Source organism: Rana temporaria, chromosome 2 (genome assembly GCF_905171775.1).
Source record: "Rana temporaria chromosome 2, aRanTem1.1, whole genome shotgun sequence".
Taxonomy (NCBI): Eukaryota; Metazoa; Chordata; class Amphibia; order Anura; family Ranidae; genus Rana; species Rana temporaria.
The window spans coordinates 220,585,158-220,609,203 of NC_053490.1; the positions used below are offsets into that span (position 1 = coordinate 220,585,158).

At 41.1% G+C, this 24,046-nt stretch overlaps 1 protein-coding gene across 6 annotated transcripts in view; it reads left to right on the forward strand.

The window, feature by feature from the left end:
* LIMS1 (LIM zinc finger domain containing 1) overlaps positions 1 to 16,200 on the forward strand; it is a 112,246-nt gene extending 96,046 nt beyond the window's left edge. For 4 of the 6 annotated variants that reach the window (XM_040336467.1, XM_040336468.1, XM_040336465.1 and 1 more), the window contains exons 3-11: positions 1,764 to 1,830; positions 3,299 to 3,419; positions 6,233 to 6,382; positions 6,931 to 7,081; positions 8,706 to 8,798; positions 9,022 to 9,070; positions 9,906 to 9,981; positions 13,598 to 13,761; positions 14,588 to 14,676. In XM_040336467.1, coding sequence (XP_040192401.1) covers positions 1,764 to 1,830; positions 3,299 to 3,419; positions 6,233 to 6,382; positions 6,931 to 7,081; positions 8,706 to 8,798; positions 9,022 to 9,070; positions 9,906 to 9,981; positions 13,598 to 13,733 — 843 coding nt within the window. In that variant the 3' untranslated portion in view covers positions 13,734 to 13,761; positions 14,588 to 14,676. Of the gene's footprint in view, positions 1 to 1,763; positions 1,831 to 3,298; positions 3,420 to 6,232; positions 6,383 to 6,930; positions 7,082 to 8,705; positions 8,799 to 9,021; positions 9,071 to 9,905; positions 9,982 to 13,597; positions 13,762 to 14,587 lie in introns of all 6 variants that reach the window. The other 2 variants (XM_040336466.1, XM_040336464.1) reach the window with 1 other exon arrangement.
* Positions 16,201 to 24,046: the final 7,846 nt, after the last annotated feature.

Here is a 24,046-nt window from a genome sequence, read left to right on the forward strand (position 1 = left end):
TTCTGCATGGGCTCAGGAATACTTTTAAAGATTAAGGTCTGTGAACACCATTCGCTTTATATCCAAAAATGCAAGGTAAAGCTCTATCGTGCAAAGAAGCCATATCTGAATATGATTCATAAACACTGCCATCGTCTCTGGGCCAAAGCTCATTTTAAATGGTCTGTTGCAAAGTGGAAAACTGTTCTTCAGTTGAACAAATCAAAATTTGACTTTCTTTTTTGGCAACCGTGTCCTTTAGACCAAAAAGGAGAGGGACCTTGTTCTTAGCGCTCAATTTAAAAGCCTGCATCTCAGATGATATAGGAGTGCATAATGAATAACAACGGAAATTCTGTGCCACAGGCAAAACCACAACAAAAAGAACACAGATAAAACTGATTATATAGCTGCTGCAGTCTTCAAAATGTATTTAAATTCCACATTTGTGAACCCTAAAAATTTAATAGTCACTGCTTTCAAAAATGTGAATCAAGATGGCTAAACTATTTACCACATATAAGTATATATAAAAATAGAGAGCCAATTTTGAAAAAAATTAATATTTTTTACATTTTGCTATAATAAATATCCCCCAAAAATATATATATATAAAAAAAAAAAAAATTTTCCTCAGTTTAGGCCGATACGTTTTCTTCTACATATATTTCGTAAAAAAAAATCGCAATAAGCGTTTATTGATTGGTTTGCGCAAAAGTTATAGCGTTTACTAAATAGGGGGTATTTTTATGTCATTTTTATTATATTTTTTTTACTAGTAATGGCGGCGATCAGCGTTTTTTTTTTTTTTTCGGTATTGCGACATTATGGCGGACACTTCGGACACTTTTGACACATTTTTGGGACCATTGGCATTTTTATAGCAATCAGTGCTATAAAAATGCATTGGATTACTATAAAAATGCCACTGGCAGTGAAGGGGTTAACACTAGGGGGCGGGGAAGGGGTTAAGTATGCCTGGGTGTTTTCTTACTGTGGGGGGGGGGGGGGGGGCCTCACTAGGGGAAACACTGATCCTCGGTTCATACATTGTATGAACCGAAGATCAGCATTTCCCCTGCTGACAGGACCGGGAGCTGTGTGTTTACACACACAGCTCCCGGTCCCCGCTCTGTAACGAGCGATCGCGTGTGCCCGGCGGCGATCGCGCCCGCCGGACACACGCACGGGAGTTGGGGGCGAGCGGGGGGCGCGCGCCCCTAGTGGCGGCTGGGACAGAGGACGTCATACTACGTGCTCTCGCCCAGCCGAGCCAACTTGCCGACGTATAACGGCGGTGGGCGGTCGGCTAGTGGTTAAAAAACAAAAAGAAGGATAACAGGTGCTGGTGCCATTAGTAACTTCCAGGTGACCCTACATGAATGTACACTTGCCACAATGAATGGACATTCTATTACTAGATAGGTCTCACTGCACTTTTTTCGGTTGGGCCCACTGTGTATCTTCTCACCAACTTGACCACAAGTACCAGGATGCGATTCCTGCCATACAGGTCCACTCAAAAAAACGTACCAGGAAAAAGCTCCATTGCGCCCGACATCGGGTACATATAGAGATGGCTGCCACCGTCCTGAAACCAGAAGCTGGCTTGCTCTCCAGGGATGTAATGTATCGGTTGGGGAACACTGCCTCAAGTGCTGGTCCTCCTTCTTTTTTTTTTTTTTCACTTTTATATGTGGTAAACTGGTATGTTTTTTTTATTTTTGGAATTGGAGTTGTACCTAATGGTATCATTGTTGTGTTGATCAATTATGTTTCCACAGTTTGAGGGGAGAAAGTACTGTGAACATGATTTCCAAATGCTGTTTGCACCCTGCTGCCATCAGTGTGGTAAGTTGAAATTCTTATGACTTTACAGTTTTCTTAAGTAAAATGGAAATTGACTCTCTTAATTTAGTAGTAAATGTTACCCTTCTTTTAGTGTTTTTGCTTTATAACAATGCTAGCATGATATGGGTGCTTACATCTAACTTGGGACACTATCTGCATGGAGTTTGCATGGTTTCCCCAGGTTTGCATGGATTTTATTGGTTCTCACACATAATCCAAAAACATACTGGTAGGTTACTTGTACAGATGCACCGATCCCATTTTTTTTTTTTACCAGCAACTGTTTTTGTTTACACTTCGGCTGTCAGCAATGGTACAAAGCATCAGTTACCTGGAACTTTGGACAGTTTTGCTGTCACTGCAGCTTTGGACCATGCTGCTTGGCGGTCATTCAATCCAGATTGGGGGGAGTTTCTTTACTTTGTGTTTTGCATGTCTCCCATGTGGTTCCCCTCTGTACTCCCCTTTTGATTCTGTGGCATCTAAATGTAGCTCTCTTGGAACTACAAGAACTGCTGTTTGAATCAATCAGGGATATTCCCCTTTCTACTCTCACTCACAAGGTTGCATTTCTGATTGCAGTCACCTCTGTGAAGCTAGTGTATGAACTTAACGACTCTATACTTGGCAGCTTTCTGGTCTTATACAGGGCCAGGGATTTTCTTCCCAAGTTGTTTCAGCCCCTCACCTAAACCAGGATGTTTTTTGTTTTTTTTGTTTTTTTTCCTGGCTCCAGTTTATCAGGAGATGTCCCTGCATTGCCTCTGGTGGTTTGGGTTTCTCACAGCTACTGCGTCCATTAGAATGTCTGACTCTTTATCATTCACAATAGTCCCCATAAAGGGGAACCTGCTTCTTGTTTAACTATTTGTCAGTGACTCAGAAGGACCCTAATCCAAGCTTATGGTCTCAAGAATCAGGTTCCACCCTGTTTCTGTTAAGGCGCACACTACTAAATTGGTGAGCGCTTCTTGGGCTTTTCAGCATGAAACAACTGTTTCTCAGATTTTTAATGCTGCAATCAAGTTTTCTGTTTATACATTCTCTATGGTTTTATCCAGGTAGAAGTTCAGGCCTCCACTGATGTCAGTGTTGGTCGTAGAGTCCTTCAGGCAGCTCTTTAAGCTACAGGCAGTCTCCAGTCCTGTTGCATTTGTTAGGGTTTTTGTTTGCTATTGCCTACCCCTCAGTTGGACTATTTATGGATTTCTTGACAGTCTCATAATTCCTGTATCCCTCAATGGAGTAGAACAAAAAATAGGATTTTGTACTTCTGTAAAATCCATTTCTTGGAGTCTATTCTGGTGTGTTCAATCATTGTGCTCTTGGTACTGCTTTGCCAGCTGAGGAATGCTAGTGTCCAATCCTCCAACTGTCAGCCTCAAAGTATGCAAAGTATCATTGTTTGCAAAGTATAGACGAATGGATCTTTGTGTTGGCTTATTTAAAATGTATAATCTATTTCCAGGTGAATTCATCATTGGTCGTGTTATCAAAGCAATGAATAACAGCTGGCACCCTGAATGCTTCCGTTGTGACCTCTGTCAGCAAGTCCTAGCAGACATTGGATTTGTGAAAAATGCAGGCAGGTGAGTGATGGTAGTCCATGGATAGTTAGGGAAAGTCCAAGGCTGTGCTTTACCCATCCCTGTCTTGTGTGATTTTTTTTGTGTGTGAACTGTATAGGAAGGAGTACAGGGGATGGGGATGACAGGACTGTATAGGAGTACAAAGATTTAATAAAAGCAAAGCGTTCAAAATCTGCTTCACCTCTGCTTTAAAAACCAATCGGCTTCCAAGTTTTATTGTCAAAGCTTGATTGAACAAAGCTGATTGGCTACCATGCCCAGCTGCACCAGAGTGCTCCTCCAGTTTTTTTTAGTACATTTTCCCCATAGTGTACTCTCCTGTACTGCACACTGTATTTCCTACCTCCCCCTTAAAAGGCAGGAGATCAATTTTCTCTTCTTGAAACTAGATTTAAACAGGGACGAGAAACTGAACCAACCTGGATTTCTGAAAATGTTAGTTGCTTGTCTGTGCAGCATCATTGCAGTACTTTTGGTCACTGATTTTGAATAGAGTTAATTGTTCTCACTTTACAGATTTTGAACTAAAGGCAACATTTTTGTTTTTTGTTCTGGATAGAGTGGAGAGGGATTAGAACACCTGTCAGTTTTTTATTGCTGTATGTGGCCCCCAATAAGGAGAATTCACTCTCTATTTGTCCTGTTTACCATTATCATTGAAAGTAAATGTAAAAAAAGTTGTCCCCCAAAAGTAATAGTTGGGAAATCTTCCTGGTGACCTGGGGGTCCCCAAGGAATTCTCTTAATTTTCAGTGATTTTTCTCTTGCTTCCTGATTGGCTGTGGGACATGAAGTGAAGGAAAATGACGGTGGACAAAAAAAAAAATCTGACAGATTATAACCCTCCCTTGCTCTATGCAAAATGGGGGGTGGGAGTTTTGCCTATAGTTCCTTTAATGCTTGTTCTCAGTCAGTGACTTAAGGCTGAACTTTGAATGCTCTGAAAATGTACCCTAACCAGAAGTCACCTGAGGCAAACAAGGATGGGTGGGACAGACCAGGAGTCATTAGCAGCAATGTAATTACACCACTGCTGAAGTAGAAGAACCTATATAGGGGCAGTTATAAGACTGGCCTCAGGGAAGAAGAGGGTATAGTGGCCACTGTGCTGGGAGTGCGCAGTGAGCATGCTCTTGGCACCATTACCTCGGCCATCATGGACACCTGCACCATTTGGTAGCTTGTCTCACCTTCCTTGCCACCAACAATATATGGTATGTGACAGCAAGAGGTTATGAAGAGTGAGCCATGGAAAACAGAGAATAATTTTCAGTGGCTGTAGCACTATCTAAAACAAAAAAAAAAAACACTTAATTTTCAATCCTGGTAAGACCTGTGCTTTTTAGATTTCTGACTGCACTTCAGCTTTAAAGTATTGAAGTTGATGACTGTTCTGGTACATACTGAGAATGTCCCATAACAATCTAGACAGTAAACAATATTACAATGACAATCGAGCAACTAGGATTTTCAAATGGTGGCCAGCAACAGCATTAAAGTCTGCCATAATTTATTAACTGGGCCTTTAAGAAAAAAAATCTGTCTGCCATGGCTAAGCAGTTGTGTATAGGGGTGTAACGGATCGTCACCGATCCGTGATCCGAACGGGCCACCCCGTTCGGATCGGCACACCCCGCGATCCGCGGAGCGCTCCGGAGCCTAGGCCTAGGAAAGTCCCCGGCTTCGGCCTAGCTCCGGAGCGGCGGCCAGTCTGCTTGCCAGAGCCCAGCGTGACACGCCTCCCCGGGGAGGCGTGTCACGCTGTGCACTGGGCTCTAGCAAGCTCAATGGGAATGTTAGCAGTGAAGCACTGGTGTGAGAGGAGGGGGGGAAAGGGGGAAAAAAGAGCACAATAGCAATTCACAGGGGGGTGGATTAAAGAGGAAGCAGGTGAGGCTGTTTGGGACTTAAAGTACAATCTTGATGTTTTTACAGCAATATATATATATATATATATATATATATATATATATATTGCTGTAAAAACATCAAGATTGTACTTTAAGTCCCAAACAGCCTCACCTGCTTCCTCTTTAATCCACCCCCCTGTGAATTGCTATTGTGCTCTTTTTTCGGATCAGCAAAAAAAAAAAAAAAAGAAGGTTCCTTTTTTTAATTGGTCCAAAAAAAATATATTTTATTTTATTATATATATATATATATATATATATATATATATATATATATATATATATATATATATATATATATATATATATATATATATATATATATATAATATATATATAATTTTTTTTTTTTTTTTTTTTGGACCAATGAAAAAACGGACCCTTTTTTTTTTTTTTTTTTTGCTGATCCGAAAATGATCCGATCCGTGACTCCTGATCCGAGGATCGATCCGATCCGTGAGTTTTTTGATCCGTTGCACCCCTAGTTGTGTAGCACTGTGTTAAAGAAGTACAGCCAAAGCTTGTTTGGCTGTGGATCACAGGACTGCAGTTCATTCTGCACTCCTGTGACTCGTTCTGACATTAGCGCCGGTCCAGGCTGGGGCTAGATCATAATGGAGTCGGGATCCACCCACATGCCTGGACTGGTACCTGGTGGTGGTCGATCATTTGGTTCTCAGTGTTGGAGGTGCCGAGGGACAGATGCAGCATCGGACCGATGCTGCATTCACCTAGGAAAGTATGATTCTTTAAAAACAAAAAACCTACATCTCTTTTCAAGCCATTGAAGCACATATTAGTCTTTTGTAAAGGGAAGTTTTTGTAAATAAATTATGAAAGCAGTGTAACAAAATGTTGAAACGTGTGATTTATCACTTGTATAACCTGAAATTCTTCTTCTAGACACCTTTGTCGTCCATGTCACAATCGAGAGAAGGCCAGGGGACTGGGGAAGTACATTTGCCAAAAGTGTCATGCAATTATTGAGGAGCAGCCTCTAATATTCAAGAATGATCCGTATCACCCTGACCACTTTAACTGTGCCAACTGTGGGTATGTAATGCAATAAGCAAAGGCCATTAAAGAGTCAATTTTTTTTGCATGACAATCATTAGGGTATATTTATCATCTAGAAATGAAATGTTTAGTAATGTTTATATAGACTAAAATATCTGTGGTTTAACTTTTGTTACTAAGGGTTCCACTTCCCTGCCTTGGGGCCAAGTCCCACTAAACCACCTTTCCCCTTGATGGCCACTGGGGTGTTCTCATCGCACAGCTGATGGAGCGGATCCCTGAAGTTGCAGATGTTAACTCTTTAGTAATGACATAAAATCTGAGCTGTATACAACAGAGGATTTTCTGGTCTGGATTACACATTTTTTTTGCTGTAAAAAAAAAAATTTGGCAAGATCAGACTAGTGGGAATTAACATAGTTGCTATATGTATTTCAATATGGGACATAATTCACTTTTGTTTAGTTTTGTGAATAAACCCCATTATGTTATCTATGTTTGTGGGACTGAGGCCTACAGTATTTAGCAGAACTGTAAATTCAGCTTTAACATGTTCTAAACTTGCTATATGTTTGTGTCTGCAGTAAGGAGCTCACAGCTGATGCCCGTGAGCTGAAAGGAGAGCTCTACTGCCTACCCTGCCATGACAAAATGGGTGTGCCCATCTGTGGAGCATGCAGGAGACCAATTGAAGGGCGAGTGGTTAATGCCATGGGAAAGCAATGGCATGTGGAGGTATGAAAATAGAAATGCTAGCAGAGCTCATCTTGCACTTTTTTGCTTCTTCATAAATTGATTCATGAACAATCATTTGTACTTTACTGCCTTCATGACTTGTTTAAGTATTACATGAAAAACTTCCATAAGGAAGTTGTAATAAAATCTACTACCTTTTTGATGCTCTACAGACCCTTGAGGGTTTGCCTGAACAATGTACACTCACCGGCCACTATATTAGGTACACCTGTTCAATTGCTTGGTAACACAAATTGCTAATCAACCAATCACATGGCAGCAACTCAATGCATTTAGGCATCTAGACGTGGTCAAGACGACTCGCTGAAGTTCAAACTGAGCATCAGAATGGGGAAGAAAGGGGGTTTAAAAGTGACTTTAAATGTGGCATGATTGTTGGTGCCAGAAAGGCTGGGCTGAGTATTTTAAAAACTGCTGATCTACTAGGATTTTCAAGCACAACCATCTCTCTGGAAAATATCCAGTGAGCGGCAGTTGTGTGGACGAAAATGCCTTGCTGATGTCAGAGGAGAATGGGCAGACTGGTTTGAGATGATCGATGGACAACAGTAACTCAAATAACCACTAACTACAATGAAAGTATGCTGAATACATCTCTAAGCGCAGAACACATCGAACCTTTAAGCAGATAAACTACAGCAGCAGAAAACCATTCTGGGTGCCACTCCTGTCGACTAAGAACAGGAAACTGAGGCTACAAATCGCACAGGCTCGCCAAAAATGGACAACAGAAGATTGTAAAAATGTTGCCTGGTCTAATGGGTCTCGATTATAGATGGTAGGGTCAGAATTTGGCGTAAACAACATGAAAGCATGGATCCATCCTGCCTTGTTTCAATAGTTCAGGCTGGTAGTGATGTAATGGTGTCAGGGATATTTTATTGGCACACTTTGTGCACCTTAGTACCAACTGAGCGTCATTTAAATGCCACAGGCCTACCAGAGTATTGTTGCTGACCATGTCCATCCCTTTATGACTACAGTGTACCCATCTTATGATGGCTCCTTCCAGCAGGATAATACACCATGTCACAAAAATTTATCTCTGGTTTCTTGGACGTGGCAATGAGTTCCCTGCACTCCAATGACCTCCAGAGGCACCAGATCTCAATCCAATAGCGCACATTTGGGATGTGGTGGAATGGGTGATTCACATCATATATGTGCAGCCAACAAATCTGCAGCAACTTTGCGATACTATCATGTCAATATGGACCAAAATCTGTGAGCAATGTTTCCAACACCTTGTGCAATCTATGCACAAAGAATTAAGGCAGTTCTAAACCGGGTACTAGCAAGATGTACCTAATAAAGTGATTGGTGAGTGTAAATGCCAGCAGTTGCATATCTGCCACGTGAACCTTGCAGAACCAGGTTATCTTCATATCTGTGATGGCTTATTGTTTTCATATTATTTGCAGAGAAAATCTTGGTGCTGGGAGTATAAAGACAAGCTTGCTTATGGCTAAGATTTTGCAATGTCTGACCTTTTCTCAGGGCTTCACTCTGGCTGACTTTGTGCTATATTAGGTTATGTGCCTTTTTCTAGCTTGATAAAGAATGTAGACTTTGTATTAAGGCTGCTGCCTTTTTTGTATTTCAGCATTTTGTTTGTGCAAAGTGTGAAAAGCCTTTCCTTGGCCATCGCCATTATGAGAGAAAGGGGCTGGCTTACTGCGAGACTCACTACAATCAGGTCAGTGATGATGAAAACTTTACTGGATGAATGAGGATGCATTTATCTGTTTTTTCACCTTACAAAAGTGATTCTGTATATCCTATTATATGTAAAAAATTATCACTATTTGCAGGAGAAACCTTGAACTCATTATAATATTGTCAGGCTCCTTCCAGAGTCAAATATTTGTGCCTCCTCCTCCTGTATTTTTTTATTCATTGTAGCCCTTGTCTTTCTATAGCTTTTTGGAGATGTCTGTTTCCATTGCAACCGTGTAATTGAAGGAGATGGTAAGTTTTGTTTTTTTTTGCCCCTTTTTCTTGGGTGATATTGATTATCATAGTCTAGATTTATCTAATCGTAAACTATGACTTCATTTCTTTAGACCCCTTTCACACTGGAGGCGTTTTCCAGGCTCTTAAGGCCTAAAAATAGCGCATGTAAAGCACCTGAAAAATGCCTCCCCTGCAGCCCCAGTGTGAAAGCCAGAGTGCTTTCCCACTGGATCCGTGCACTGGCAGGACATTAGAAAAAGTCCTGCAGGCAGCATCTTTGGAGTGGTGTATACACCCGCTCCTCCACCGCCCCTGCCCATTGAAATGAATGGGCACCACATCTGCAAAGCGCTTTTGGCTACAGCGCTTTTCGGGCGCATTTAACCTTTTCTTCGGCCACTAGTGGGGGTTAAAAGTGCCCCACTATTAATAAATATATATAGTATATTAAAGTGGCAAAAACTGTAATTTCATTAGAAGACCTGTCAGTTTTTGTTGCTGTCTGTGTCCGCATTAGGGAGAATCGGCCTCTCGATTTTTTTTTTCCTTGTGATCAGTAGTTCTTGTGACTGCCATAGATTCACTTGGAGGGATTTCCTCCCAGTCTCAGTAATGACAATGGGACGCAGATTTGGGGGGGGGGGGGGGGATGAGATGCTGACAGGGGATGATTTAACCCTCTCTTTATCCAAAATAGAAAAAATGTTTTGTATTCGGTTCCATTTTAAAAACACAACGGTAAAATGTTATTACAATGTTGTTTTTGGATATATGTATTTTTGTTGTACGAAAATGTTACTAAGCAAAAAAGCATTAAGGTGATGATATGCGCCTCTTTTTTTGGTTGTAGTTGTCTCTGCTTTGAACAAGGCATGGTGTGTGAACTGTTTTGCATGTTCTACTTGCAACACCAAGTTAACACTCAAGTAAGTATTTTATTTTATCTATTAAATCATAACCGTGGTTTTGTCCCCCAAATGTGACAGTCGTTGTTCTTCTTCTTTTTTTTTTTTTTTTTTTTTTTAAAAAAGCTTGTATACAAGACCTATGAATGCATATTTTTACAAAACTGTTTGTCTCTTGCATTACTAGACAAAACTGAAAACTTTTATAAATTCAGAGATACATAGTTCTAAGGGAGAAACCAATCACAATCAGAAGGAGAAAGTATCCGCAAAACCCCACAACTGAAAAGGGGGTAAAGGGAGGAGCAAAGAGAAAAAGGGGGCAATACCTTGACTCCCAAAATTAGTATACCAATATGTGTACAGTGCTTTAGGTGTCCCCTCGGGGATATACTAAATAAATCCTAAGTTGTGTGTGTGTGTGTGTATAAAAAATTGCCTTTAAATGACTGTGCCCCAAATCCCTAACCCACACTTAAAAACAATTGCCATATACCACATCCCCTGATTGTAACCAATGTGTAGAATTTTAAGCTCCTAATTGTGATCAAAGGAAACCTCAAATTATTTTAAACTGTATTTAAATATGTGTATCATAATGTACACAAACACCCAACATAGACACTTATGCTGAGCAAGCAATTATCAGAAAATAAAAATTGGTTTCTCTCAAAATAAAGCGCACAAAGCATCGGTATACAGATTACAAACAAGAATAATATTTTAAATTAAACTAAAATATGCACCAACAAAATCAATCTCGATGGAAGTATCAAAACTGAATGGATACCGATGCTCATTGGTATATACAGTTGTGCTCATAAGTTTACATACCCTGGCAGAATTTATGATTTTTTTGTCATTTTTCAGAGAATATGAATGATAACACAAACTTTTCTTTCACTCATGGTTAGTGTTTGGCTGAAGCCATTTATTATCAAGCAACTGTGTTTACTCAGATGTAAAGCTACCCATTCCTATTGGCAAAAAGCCTCCAGTTCCTGTAAATTCTTGGGCTGTGTTGCATGAACTGCAAATTTGAGATCTCCCCAGAGTGGCTCAATGATAATGAGGTCAGGAGACTGAGATGGCCACTCCAGAACCTTCGGGTTATTCTGCTGCAGCCAATGACAGGTCGCCTTGGCCTTGTGTTTTGGATCATTGTCATGTTGGAATGTCCAAGTACGTTCCATGTGCAGCTTCCTGGCTGATGAATGCAAATGTTCCTCCAGTATTTTTTAATAACATACTGCATTCATCTTGCCATCAATTTTGACCAAATTTCCTGTGCCTTTTGTAGCTCACGCATACCCAAAACATAAGCTAAACCCCTCCGTGTTTCACAGTAGGAATGGTGTACTTTTCATCATAGGCCTTGTTGACTCCTCTCCAAATGAAGCATTTATTGTTGTGGCCAAAAAGCTCAGTTTTGGTCTCATCACTCTAAATAACTTTATGCCAGAAGGTTTAAGGCCTGTCTCTGTGCTGATATTGATAATGTTTTAGTTGGTTAGTGATGTTTTATGTGCTTTGTTTGGATATAAACCATTGAGTAGCTATTCTTTATAATTGGTTTATCAGCATAATTGGGTATGTTGAGTGTGTTTGTACAATGTTATGATATTCATATCTAGATACAGTCTGATATAGCTTGAGGCTTTCTTTGATCACAATGTATTATGATTTTTTACACTTACACATGGTTCCTCTCAGGGGATGTTAGGGATATGGGGTACAGTCATTTTGAATAAAGGCAATTTTTGATATATTCAATTATTTTTTTAATTTAATTTGTATGTCTTGGGTGGAGGGAGTGCCTAAAGCGCCTTACATATGCTACTCTAAGCTGAAAACCTTGTCTGCAGACACCAAGCCTTTGTTTGATGGCATCAAAGTATTGATTAATCATCAATACTGTTGCTGCTTATACATTGGCCGTTTTATTTGCCATACAGAGACTAAGTAGCAACCAGTAACGGCTAGCCAGAACACTGATCTTACTACAGTGTACTGAAGACTGGTTTCTATTGATTACTATTTTACCATGCCCGAATAAAAAGATTTGTCTGAACAATCTATTATATGAAAGATACAACTGTATTATCCGCTCATATTGATATTTTACATCAAATTCACTTTCACTTTCACAATGCTGTATGTCAAACTTTCTGCTGCTGTTAGTATTTTAAACTGATCGTGAAACATTGCTGACCCAGTTCATGCGTGCTGCCTGTGGAAACCAGCTTCAGACCTGTATATCTGCACCGGGCCAGTGACTTGCTAAGTAGTTAAGCTGAAAAATCAGCATGACCGACAGAGCTAGCAACTTCTGTCGTAAGTCAACAGTGGCTGGTCATATGGTCTCATGACTATTTCCTCTCTAAGCCTTTCCTAGTAATCCATCTTTTCTGTCCTTCACTTTTCTTTCTTTTCGTAGTTTGGGACCCTTTTATAAGTCAAACGCATTAAAGCCACAAAATGTTGTCAGCATTTAGAGTAAACCTGTGCCTTGCCCATGTAGGGAAAAGTAATATGTTCACTTAAATGCGTGCCCTTACCACTCCACATACACTCCTTCCCTTTGCTCCCCTGTTATTCCATTCCCCTGCCAAACCATGTGATGTACCCAGTTTTTCTAGGTATAGGGACATCTCTGACTTCTTCAGCTTTTTTGTATAAGAGTTGCAGCTCCCATAGGCTTTAGCTGAAGCCAATTTTAGCCACAAAATTTTGCAGACCGTAGTTTCAACTCTTGGGTCCTTATTAGGCTTTGGGTTTTTCTTCAGGGTCTGTTGGCTATATATTTGTTGCCCTCCCCTCAGCTACCGATTTGGGACATCCCATCCACTATGATTGAACATTCATATCCTGTACTGTGCGATAAAGAAAATTTGGATTTTTTTACTTAACTGTAAAAATTATTTTCTTAGAATACAGTCCAAGACCCTCCTGTCTGTGTCTTTGATCCTTTGTTTCCTGCAAAACTGAGGATCAAATGAGGGAGTGTCTCTCCAAGCTTTAAATTACTTCGCTAGTGTCCAATCAACTGAAGGTGCAACATGTATTCCACCCATTATGATGACCTGTACTGTACTCCAAGAAATTAATTTTTACAGGTATATAAAAAATCCAATTTCAAAGCCTAGCTACAGCTAAAGAAGGAAACCTTTAGAATCTTAAGCCGGCCATAGCTGTTGTGATTTCCTTTGGTTGCAGGAAAAAAAAGATTCCCCCACAGTAAGTGTTTGATAGGGGAATCTCTCCCGCTGAGCTATTGTGTTCTCGTGGCATGGGGGGGAGCTGTCCCGGCTCGTAGACCACATAGTGATTATTCTCCAATGGCTATAGCTGCTGGCAACAACCGCATGAAAAATCTGACAGGCTAGAATCAAATAGTCTATGGCTGGCTTTCCCCCATGTTTGTTATATTTAAAAAAAAAAAAAAAAACTTTTAAGCTTTTTCTTCTTCTGTGAGTGGAAGTGTTTTATTTCCAGTTTCTGTGTTTTATATTCTTTGTCAAATGCAGAACAGAAAATGTCAAGTTTATTATCTATTGTAGACAAAATATTTTCTGATCTTTCTCTTGCTTTGTCTATCACACTTGCTCCTCTTCTTTTCTTTCCTGAAATTACAAAGACATAAATTTGTAGAGATAGATTTAAAGCCCACTTGCAAGCACTGCTATGAGAAAATGCCAGAAGAGCTTAAACGCCGCCTGTCCAAGTTATCAAAAGATGCAAAAGACAAAAAGAAAAAAGGATCCTGTCTCTAAACAGTCTTCTCCTCCCCTTCTCACATGGGTTAGTGGCCTGCCTGCGTGTGCAAGGTGTTGCGTCACTTACTAATCAATACATGGGCTGGAAATTAGAGTTTTTATGGAGCGTGATGGCTCACAAGGGTTTACATGGAATGTCATAATTCAAATTAAAGTAGTATAAAATGAATATTTCCAGCCAGCCACTGTGCTACTAACTGATTTGGCATGTTACGGTTTTAATAGTTTTTATTGGTATTTGTGGGAAGGTTTTGGAGTACAACATTGGTCATAAAACAAAGTAGTCAAAATGTATAAAAGTAAGATCAAGCGTAAATGTATCTCAACCATAATGTCAAAAACAAGCAATTTGACAAGACTTTGGTATGGATAATAACAGTACGAAATCTGGAATATCAAAATATATTCAAGCCAATATGAGGGAATAACAGAAGAGAAGCTAGGGCAGGCATGTTTGGGTGGAGGGGGAGAAAGAAGGTAGATGGGCAAGGAAGATGGAGGAGAAAAGAGAAGAAAGTTGAGATGGGATAATCTGGCATGGTTCATTCTGTCAATCTGTCTTCTGGTTTCAGTATAGTAAATTGGATTGCTTTAAAATACATAAGTTTGTGTATATGCTTTCTTGAATAAACTTGTTATTGTAAATTTGTGACAGCATTTCAATCAATAACTGTGAAATCATGCTTGTGCAAATATTTCAGGGATAATTTTTTTTTTTAGATTAGAAAATTTCTTTAGATGTTATGAAATTAGGAACTTTAAAACTACACTGCTTCCTATGAAGATGGAGAAGCTGATTGCTGTAGTATGCCTTGTAGGTGTTTGCCTAACTCGCTGTTGTATTTTCCCAGGAACAAGTTTGTGGAGTTTGACATGAAACCTGTCTGTAAGAAATGCTACGAGAAGTTTCCTCTGGAGTTAAAGAAAAGGCTTAAGAAGCTCTCGGACACCTTGGCAAGAAAATAAGTACATCGTTCCTGTATTCATCCGAAGAGGGGGAGCAGCATATGATGTGCTAGTCCGAGGCGTATTGGTCATAAATCCTACTTGACATTGTTCTATTCACTGAGGCTGTTACATGCACTAACCTTCACTGCAAGCATTTATCTGCATGAAAGCTGCATTATTGTTGCCTTGCATAGGCTGTTTATTACCTCACCCTATTGTCTAAATAACAAGCTACATTGTTTATTTTGTGGTACTTTACTTGCTTTGTTCTGCAGGCCAACACATCGCAGCAACTGAAAACAAAATGATTTGCCATTCAGTAAGATCCACGTTCTGTCTTCAGCTGCAGAGGAATACGGCATATCTCTGCTTTCTCAGAGTTGTCCAGGAACAGAGTAATGGCAAACTGTAGACTGCTTCATGTTCTTTAAAAGCCCCTAGAAACAGTATTTGAATGAAGCACTTGCACATCCTTTGCCTCTATACTGTGGGGGTTGAAGGATTATTCCTTATAGTATTAGCAGGACAAATGCATCAGTTCTTTCCAAACTCTTAAGGTTACCTGCCTCTCAGAGCAAATAAATACATGTTTATTGAGTGAAGGGAGGGGGTCTATGCCGACATTGCAGAAAAGGGTTCATCCCCCTCTTTATACAGTTTTTTTTGAGTATACAGCTCAAGAAATCTAATGTTGTTGGACATGTAGTAAATAATTATTTAATACAATTTTGTTGCCATCTAAAGTGGTCACTTAAAGATGAACTCCAGTGATTCAGTTACTTTGTAAAATGTGGTGGATTAGTAGGGGTTAAGCCTAGGAGTATGTCACCTTGTGAACTTATCTATTTAATTTACAGTTTGTTTTTTCTGAGTGCCAGGAGAATAACTATCACTATGGTTCCAGAGCTCCAATGCTGGACCCTCTGGTCTAAGCTCCTGGGGCTGCTTTGCGCACCCCTCTCCTCCTGCCCAATCACAGAGCACTTTGTATTAAGTGAACGCATTCACAGAATATATAGGCTTCGATGAATGAACAGCGGAGGGGAGGGACAGGCAGAGCTGTTACTGTACGAGAGAGCAACGTCTCTCCTGTCTGAGCCCAGGAAATATCGTGATGGCTGCAATCCCCAAGCGCTGTGAAACTGTCAGATGTAACTAATAGTGACGGTAAATTACCTTCTTTTTTTTAAAAAAAATTACCTGTTCTACTTACCTGCTCTGTGCAATAGTTTTGCACAGAGCAGCCCCGATCCTCCTCTTCCTTATGGGGTCCCCTGCTGGCTCTTCTCCCTTTCTCATGTGGGCTCGGTCTTGAGCAAGGCTTTGTCTCACCATAGAAACATTCTGCCTTTTTAGAAACAATTTAAAGAGGTGTGGCATGCACCTCATTGGACTTAACTCATAGTATGTCAACACATTTTACAAAGCGGCTGCATTCCTCAAGTTCAGCTTTAGGCAAATATATGACAACCTTTAATCATGTTATATATTCAATAAAAGCCTGAAAATTGAATTGGAAAAAAATACTGGCACCTGAAAGCTCTTTTTATTGTTTACCCATAATACACTGCACTCCAGGACTCTTATGAGAGGGAAGGCCACAACATTAATGAACAATGTTGTGCTCACTTGTCCAGTTAGGAGACAGAAAGGTGAGCAAGTTGTACTGCTAAACTGTATTTGGCGAATCAGGGGAAGTGAGACCACACACTTTGGTTTTGCAGTGTTCTTCAGCTGTCTGCTTTGCAGACATGGTATAGCTGAATCGAATTGCATCTTTTGTCAGGTGACACGATCCTCATTTACTTTTGTCTGGAGTTGAGCTTTTGAATCCTATTATAATTCGAGAAATCCCTTAACCAGAGATGTTGCATATAGCTTTTAAACCCAGATGCTGGGTTTGCTGTTGGCTCTTGCCAACCCTTCCTGGACATCTCTCCCTCATATCTCACTCATTTACCAGACAGATGCACAGAGCATGCGCTGGTAAGTATAGGTGGCGAGGTGATAGAGGCAAGAGTCTGTGGTAGAAGTCAGTCGTAAGCCCTCTGCCCCATTTGGAACTGGTCACAGATCTGACCATTGCAATCCCTTCTTCTATTCCATTGTCTATAACCTTTTTTCTATTGGGGTAAAAAGCTTTAAGTTGTCCACATGCCTCTAACTGCCAGCTACATGTGCAGTTTGAAATACGTTGTCCTGTGTGTGGTTGTAAAGCCCTTGTCAGCATGTCATAACTAAATAGGTCTGAGCTGAAGAGCGGATAAACAAAACCAGTGTAATGGCTGGAAACCTACTCATCTCTGTTTCAGCCAGCGACTGGTGAAGTAGGTAGCTGGAAAGGAAAACTGTCAAGTTGCCTAGCATTGGACAGCTTCTATTTGATACATTTTTCTGTCCCATTGAAAGGAAATTCAATACCATTTCTAATGGTCATATTCAGTTTTATTTTATTTTTAACTAAATCAGCGTTCTTTAAATGATTTTGCAAAGTGTGCTCATATAAAAGATGCATGCCGTCTGCATTCTGGACTTAAAGCGGAGCTCCACCCGATTTTTAAGTAATTTGTAATATTTCTAATACTAAAAAACAATACCGAAATGGATATTTAAGTTTAATAAATATGTACATTACCTGAGTTCTTCGTTTGCCTTCCGGTCTGGAGCCTTCGGGTTTTCCTCGGGTTATTCTTATTTCCTGTCCCACGCTGCGTCTTCTGGGAGCTTGTTTCATAGCTCCCTCGTTGTCCTATTCTGGCCTAGACGAAACATCGCGTGATTTCGGGGGCCATTGCTATGGCAACACAGACGCTGACGCCCATGGTCCGTGCTGCGTGTGCGCATGCGCGAGATCGAGCGGTGGATGCTGGGAACACAGCATCACCGCAACCAGGAAGTCCCTGCCCGTATCGAATGCCCACACTACAAATGGCAACGGAAGGAATATAAGTCTTTCTTCAGCACACAAAGGGAGCGGACGTTAGAGCGGAGAGAAGTAAGTTAATTTAACCCCTGCAATTAGCTATGTAACTAGACAAAAAAAAAAAAAAACGTAATTGCATGGGAGATCCGCTTTAACTTGCACAACCAATGCAGAATTAGTGCCTTTGTCCAAGTGAGTAGACAGTAGAACCATCTCTGCTCACAGTAATATCTTAAAAGGGAACCATGGAATGTAACTGATGCAGAGCAGCATCTAGAACTACTTGAATTTCTCTCTACAGAACATGTCTCATTTACTTTCATTGCTTAATGTTTGTTTTTGTGCCTTAAATCTAATTTCAGCCTTAAATCTAATTTCAGCCTAACGTGACATATAATCGCATATGTATTTAAAAATATATATATATGAACTTGAGCTTTTCATAATGGATCCTACTATGCAGTAAACACAACGCTGTTCATTCCCAAGGCAGTGTGCTTTTACTTTAAATATATGAAGTATTTTTATTGCAAATTATACTACTTATCATTTAGTCATGAATCGCAAAATATTACTTAATCTATACTTTAATGTATATGCTGATTAATTGATGTAAAAAAAAGTATGCAAGATACTAGGTTGCCCATAGAAAAGAATCAACCTAATAAATCCTTTACTAGAAAGCCAGTCTAACCAGTTTTGAGCTGCCATGTCATGCTAAGAGCTTAGCAACAGTTTAATTTTTTTTAGACTTGCTACTAGACAATTAAGTGTTCATGAGTAAAGGTACCCATGGCCTGAAATTACCGTTATCTGTGAGATGTATGGTCTTTCCTTGCTAGTTGGTTATCTCCTGAGGCTTCTCACGAGAGTAAACACATAGGTTGGAAGGTGCTTAGTCAATATTATTTGAGATAAGCCATAGCTGGGGTGTCTACCACATAGGCACTTATAGGCCAATAACAAACAATTGTCTTGTCCTGGTTAGGCAGCCCATACATTAGTGTTATTTTTGTTTTTGTTTTTTCAACCAGTGGGTTGAATGAAAAAAAAAATTACCCAATTTTCCCTATCCACACATTCGAGGTGAATGGGGGAATTGCTCTGGCTGAGCCTTTGTATCTTGACAGCTGAGAAACTTCCCCACCATCAGAATACACCATGACCCACGGTTTGTTTAGTGGGCCGCTCAGGCTCGATCACTATGAGGAGTAGTGTGGGAGATGCTGCAACTACTTCAAGAGTGCCAGCAAGAGACGGAGCTCATCCCAGCTCCTGTAGTCACTGGAAGGAAGAGAGGAAAGATCCCTCGTGACACACATCCACAGACTCCTATGGTGGTATGAGAGAGACAACCTCAGCCTGGGCTCCCACCAGGCCACGTCCCCCACTCGGTTTAATCCGCTACCCAGAGCTTGGTCATGGCTAAGCCCCGGGGGCGGGGTTAACTGAGTTGGGGGCGTGGCCTGGTGGGAGCCCAGGATGAGGTTGTCTCTCTCATTCCACCATAGGACTCCATGGATGTGCAGCACCAAGGATCTTTCCTCTCTTCCTTCCAATCAGAATACACTAGTCTGCGCTTCTGGGTATACCTGGCGGCGCTAATCGTGTGGAAATTTTCCGACTGTCTAGTTGTACAGAAGTTGATCTACCAGCCTACTCCATACATTTTCGATCAATATATGGCTGGCCTTAGACACTCTAGCAGACAAAAGTACCTGTTAAGAGACTGGGTCAGGTCGTGTAAATACGACTGCTCAGATATGTCTATGGACATCATAAATGCTAGATGTAATACAAGTGTCTTTTTTTTGCTAAGCAACAAGTATCCTAATTTGGCATTCAATACACGCTGTTGCCCCATTGTTTGATCATGTACAGTCAGTTGTGGTATGTGGCACCTGCGAGTTTTCGACAATAACACATCCAAAAATACTGTTTCAGGCTTTCTTCAATTACAATTAAATTACTTTTTCTGCAACTGCATTATGTTAAGGTAATTTTGTAAAGGGCTGCCTTAAAGACAGATCTATTTTTATCATCTTGCCCTTTAAGATGCCCTCAGGTTCTAGTATTACATCTGTAATGTTGGACTTTTTTTTTTTTTTTCTTTCACAAATCAATTAATAAAGTCTATACTATTAAAGTAAACGTGTGTAATTTTTGTTCATTTTATTTTATTACTGCTTCTTTTGACTTTCTTGAAATGCATGCTTGCTTTAGGAGTTTAAGAAACTTTTGAAGCCAGTAGGGTCAATAAAACAGCCAAGGTGGCTCACGTGTTTGGAAGGAGGTCAGGCATTTAAATCCTCATATTCTTTTCTTGACAGGTTTGCTGTAAAGAAAACCAGTGGCTGCAGAGTTGCCAGATCGCTTCCATCTGACAGTCGAGAGTTGGTTGCAGCTTTTGAGAGTGTGTAAAACCCCTCAAAGCCACTGCCATAGCTTCTAGTGGCAATAACAGGGTTAATCCATCACTGAAAAGCACTCTCGAAAAACGTCAGGAGTCAACTTTAAGCTCTGGAAAGGAAGCTGTCAACTCACCAAGGAGGGTGTACATGGTAGTGTCTTAAATGCACAAATCCCTGTAAGTAATACATTTACTTTTTAGGGTTCAGAAACAAGTTTCATTAAAGAGGAAGTAAACCACCCCCCACAAGACAAAGGCATAATCAGCTAGTATGCGTAACAAACTAGCTGATTGTGTATTGCTTACCTCAGAACGAAGCCCCCGCAACGGTCCACGTCACCCCCTCCGGCCACCGACGCTGTGATTGGCTGGAGCGGTGATGACGTCACTCCGCGCATGCACACAAAAACGGCATTTGCTGGGGAAGAGCCGGCACAGAGTTTAGTTTCTTCCCGGCGCATGCGCCGTTTGCATTTCCGGCGGACTACAAGTGAAATATCTCTTAAACGGCGCACGTTTAGGAGATATTTCCACTCCCTATAGGTAAGCCTTATTCTAGGCTTGCCTATAGGTAGAAGTCCAAAAAGTGGGTTTACAACCACTTTAAAGATTCTGCATCATATATGCAATTGTCCTTGAAGTAACAATTTATTTTATCATCCATTCAGTGACAAGGAACTTTGATTAGTTTTACTGCCACCTATATGGCACGCGATCGGACATTCCGACAACAAAACCGTGGATTTTCTTCCGGCTCTTCTGCTTGATTCCGAGCATGTGTGGAATTTTGTGCTTCGGAATTGTGTACAGATGCTCGGAATTTCCGACAACAAGTTTTGCTGTCTTAAATTCCGACAGCAAATGTCCGATGGAGCCTACACATGGATGAAATTTTCGACAACACGCTCCCATCGAACATTTTGTTGTCGGAAATTCCGAGCGTGTGTGCGCAGCATTAGGAGATTGGGACACTGGCAAACAGAAAAGCTTGTATACCACTACTGGTGTTTTTTACCCTGGTGACTTCAGTCAAGATCCATTTTTCTATGCATAAGATTGAGCTGGTCTCTACATAGCAGTTATCCAGCAGCTTTGGAGGCCCCACCTTGACATCGCTCGACTGGGTGTAGTGCTAGCCTGGATTGTGACCTTTTGGGCACTGGGCTCTGCATTGGGGCACTCTTCCAAACCTCGGTGTACTGTGTTGGCTGTGGAGTGCTATCAGGGTCCAAAACTGGGGAACAACTCAAGGTATGAACCCTGTCTCTGAAGACTTGGTAAGGTTGGTCGAACTGAAGCACTGGGAGCTACTTTACTGTTGCACCATTGGGAGCTGTTTTTAATTTCCCACCTGTGCTGGTTTACCTTGATAAGTGTTGAGACTGGGGGATTGAGAACCTAGCTTCATTTGTTGGGTGTTTTCAGAACTCTTTCCTGCCATTCAGGATCATCCTCCTGCTGCTGCTCCTAAGGCACTACATGAATTTTGGGTCTTCAGTCAATTTAAAGCGGGGGTTCACCCTATAAACCCCAAAAAAAATATTTTTTTTTCTTCTACCATAAAATCAGGCATTTTCGCGCGAGCTACAGTATGCCTGTCCCGATTTTTTTTTTTTTTTTTTTTTTTTTTTTTTTTTTAATCCCCGTACTCACCGTGTACTCGTACATCGAAGATACCGACTCCCCTCGGGGAATGGGCGTGCCTATGGAGACGGAGGATGATTGACGGCCGGCTCTGGCGCGTCACGCTTCTCCGGAAATAGCCGAAATAGGCTTGGCTCTTCACGGCGCCTGCGCATAGCCTGTGCGCAGGCGCCGTGCCGAGACCTACTCCGGCTGTCTTCAGGGAGAGTGACGTGCCAGGGCCGGCCGTCAATCATCCTCCCTCTCCATAGGCACGCCCATTCCCCGCGGGAGCCGAAATCTATAATGTACGAGTACACAGTGAGTACGGGGGTAAAAAAATCGGGACAGGCAATACTGTAGCTCGCGCTACAATGCCTGTCTCGATGGTAAAATCGTGTCACTGAGGGTGAACCACCGCTTTAAACTGCCCACATACAGTGATCTGGTTACATCAGGCCACCTTAAGAGCCCTTTCACACTGAGGCGCTGCAAAAACGCCCTAAAACCCCTTTAGCACTATTGCCGTGTTATTACCATGTTTTTAGGGCGCTAGTGGTAAAATTAACGCAACGCTGCAGGCGTTTTAAGAGTGTTTTTCCAGCGTTATTGAAGCATAGGCAATTTCAGTCTTGCTGTTGTAGATGCTGTGTTTTTTTGTTTTTTTTGCTTGCATGTTTACATTTTTAGGAGATCATGTGACTTTTCTACAGCTCAGCGCGGATTATGCGCTATTCAGGCGTTTTTACAGCACTTTCAATTCATTTCAATGAAGAGGGGCGTTTTTGGAGTGTTTTTTTTTCAGCGCCCAAAAGCTGTTTCAAAGATGCTGCTTGCTTGACTTTTCTCAACGCCCCACCAGCGCAACGCCTCAGTGTAAAAAGGGTCCATTGAGATGCATGGAGCGTTTTAAGAGCGCTATTTTTAACGCTAAAACGCTGTAAAAATGCTCCAGTGTGAAAGGGGTCTAAACTGTCATCAGCACTTACTGCCCAGGTTTGTGATTTTATGCAGGTGCAACATGTCTTCACTAAGACATACAGTGGATATTCCCGCTGCCAGGGGTGACCTCACATATGCTCCCCTAATGGTTCTGTAGGCATTTTATCTATTAGACTTCCATGTCTACTGTGGACTTTCTTTTGAGGACAGCTTGTGGCCAGTTACTAGGACAATCTGTCCACAGAAGCTCCAAGCACTCCAGTGTCATCTTTGTCAGTCTACCTCCTAAACTTTCTAAACTCCAAGATCAAACACAGCCTGGGGGCCCAATCGCATGCTCTGATTCTGAACCCCAACAATCCTCCTTGGAAGAGGCTGATATTGAGATAACCTCTTGCTCAGCTGTCCCTCTGTAGTCATCTGATAAGGCAGTTTCCAAGGTATATCCCTCTGCACTTATCCTTAAGGGGGCGTTTTCTATATTTGGGTACTGTTACCTTTGTGGTATTTGCTACTCATGAGTCCTATCCTCTCCCATGGGTTTTCCTTACCTACAAGGTAATTAAAAAAATTTGGTTCAGACTGGTTCATTCCCGATGAGGTTCTGTCCATTCGGCATTCCCCAGAAGTACAGTTGTGCTCATAAGTTTACATACCCTGGCAGAATTTTATGATTTCTTGGCCATTTTTCAGAGAATTTGAATGATCACAAACTTTTTTCTTTCACTCGTGGTTAATGTTTGGCTGAAGCCATTTATTGTCGATCAACTGTGTTTACTCTTTTTTTAAATCATATTGTCAACAGAAACTACCCAAATGAACCTGATCAAAAGTTTACATTTGGCCGGCTAACATGCACACAAGTTGACACAAAGGGGTTTCAATGGATATTAAAGCTAACCATCCTCACATGTGATCTGTTTGCTTGTAATTAGTGTGTGTGTGTGTGTGTGTGTGTAAAAGGTCAATGAGTTTCTGGACTTCTGACAGACCCTTGCATATTTTATCCAGTGCTGTACTGATGTTTCTGGATTCTTAGTCATGGGGAAACCAAAAGAATTGTCAAAGGATCTGCAGGAAAAGGTAGTTGAACTGTATAAAACAGGAAAGAGATATAAAAAGATATCCAAGGAATTGAGAATGCCAATCGGCAGTGTTCAAACTCTAATCAAGAAGTGGAAAATTAGGGGTTCTGTTGAAACCAAACCACGGTCAGGTAGACCAACTAAAATTTCAGCCACAACTGCCAGGGAAATTTGTTCAGGATACAAAGAACTCGCAACTAACTTTAGACCCCTTTCACACTGAGGAGTTTTTCAGGCGGTACAGCGCTAAAAATAGCGCTGCTATACCGCCTGAAAAACTCCTGCACTGCATACTCAATGTGAAAGCCCGAGGGCTTTCACACTGAGGCGATGCGCTGGCGGGAGAGAAAAAAATCTCCTGCCAGCAGCATCTTTGGAG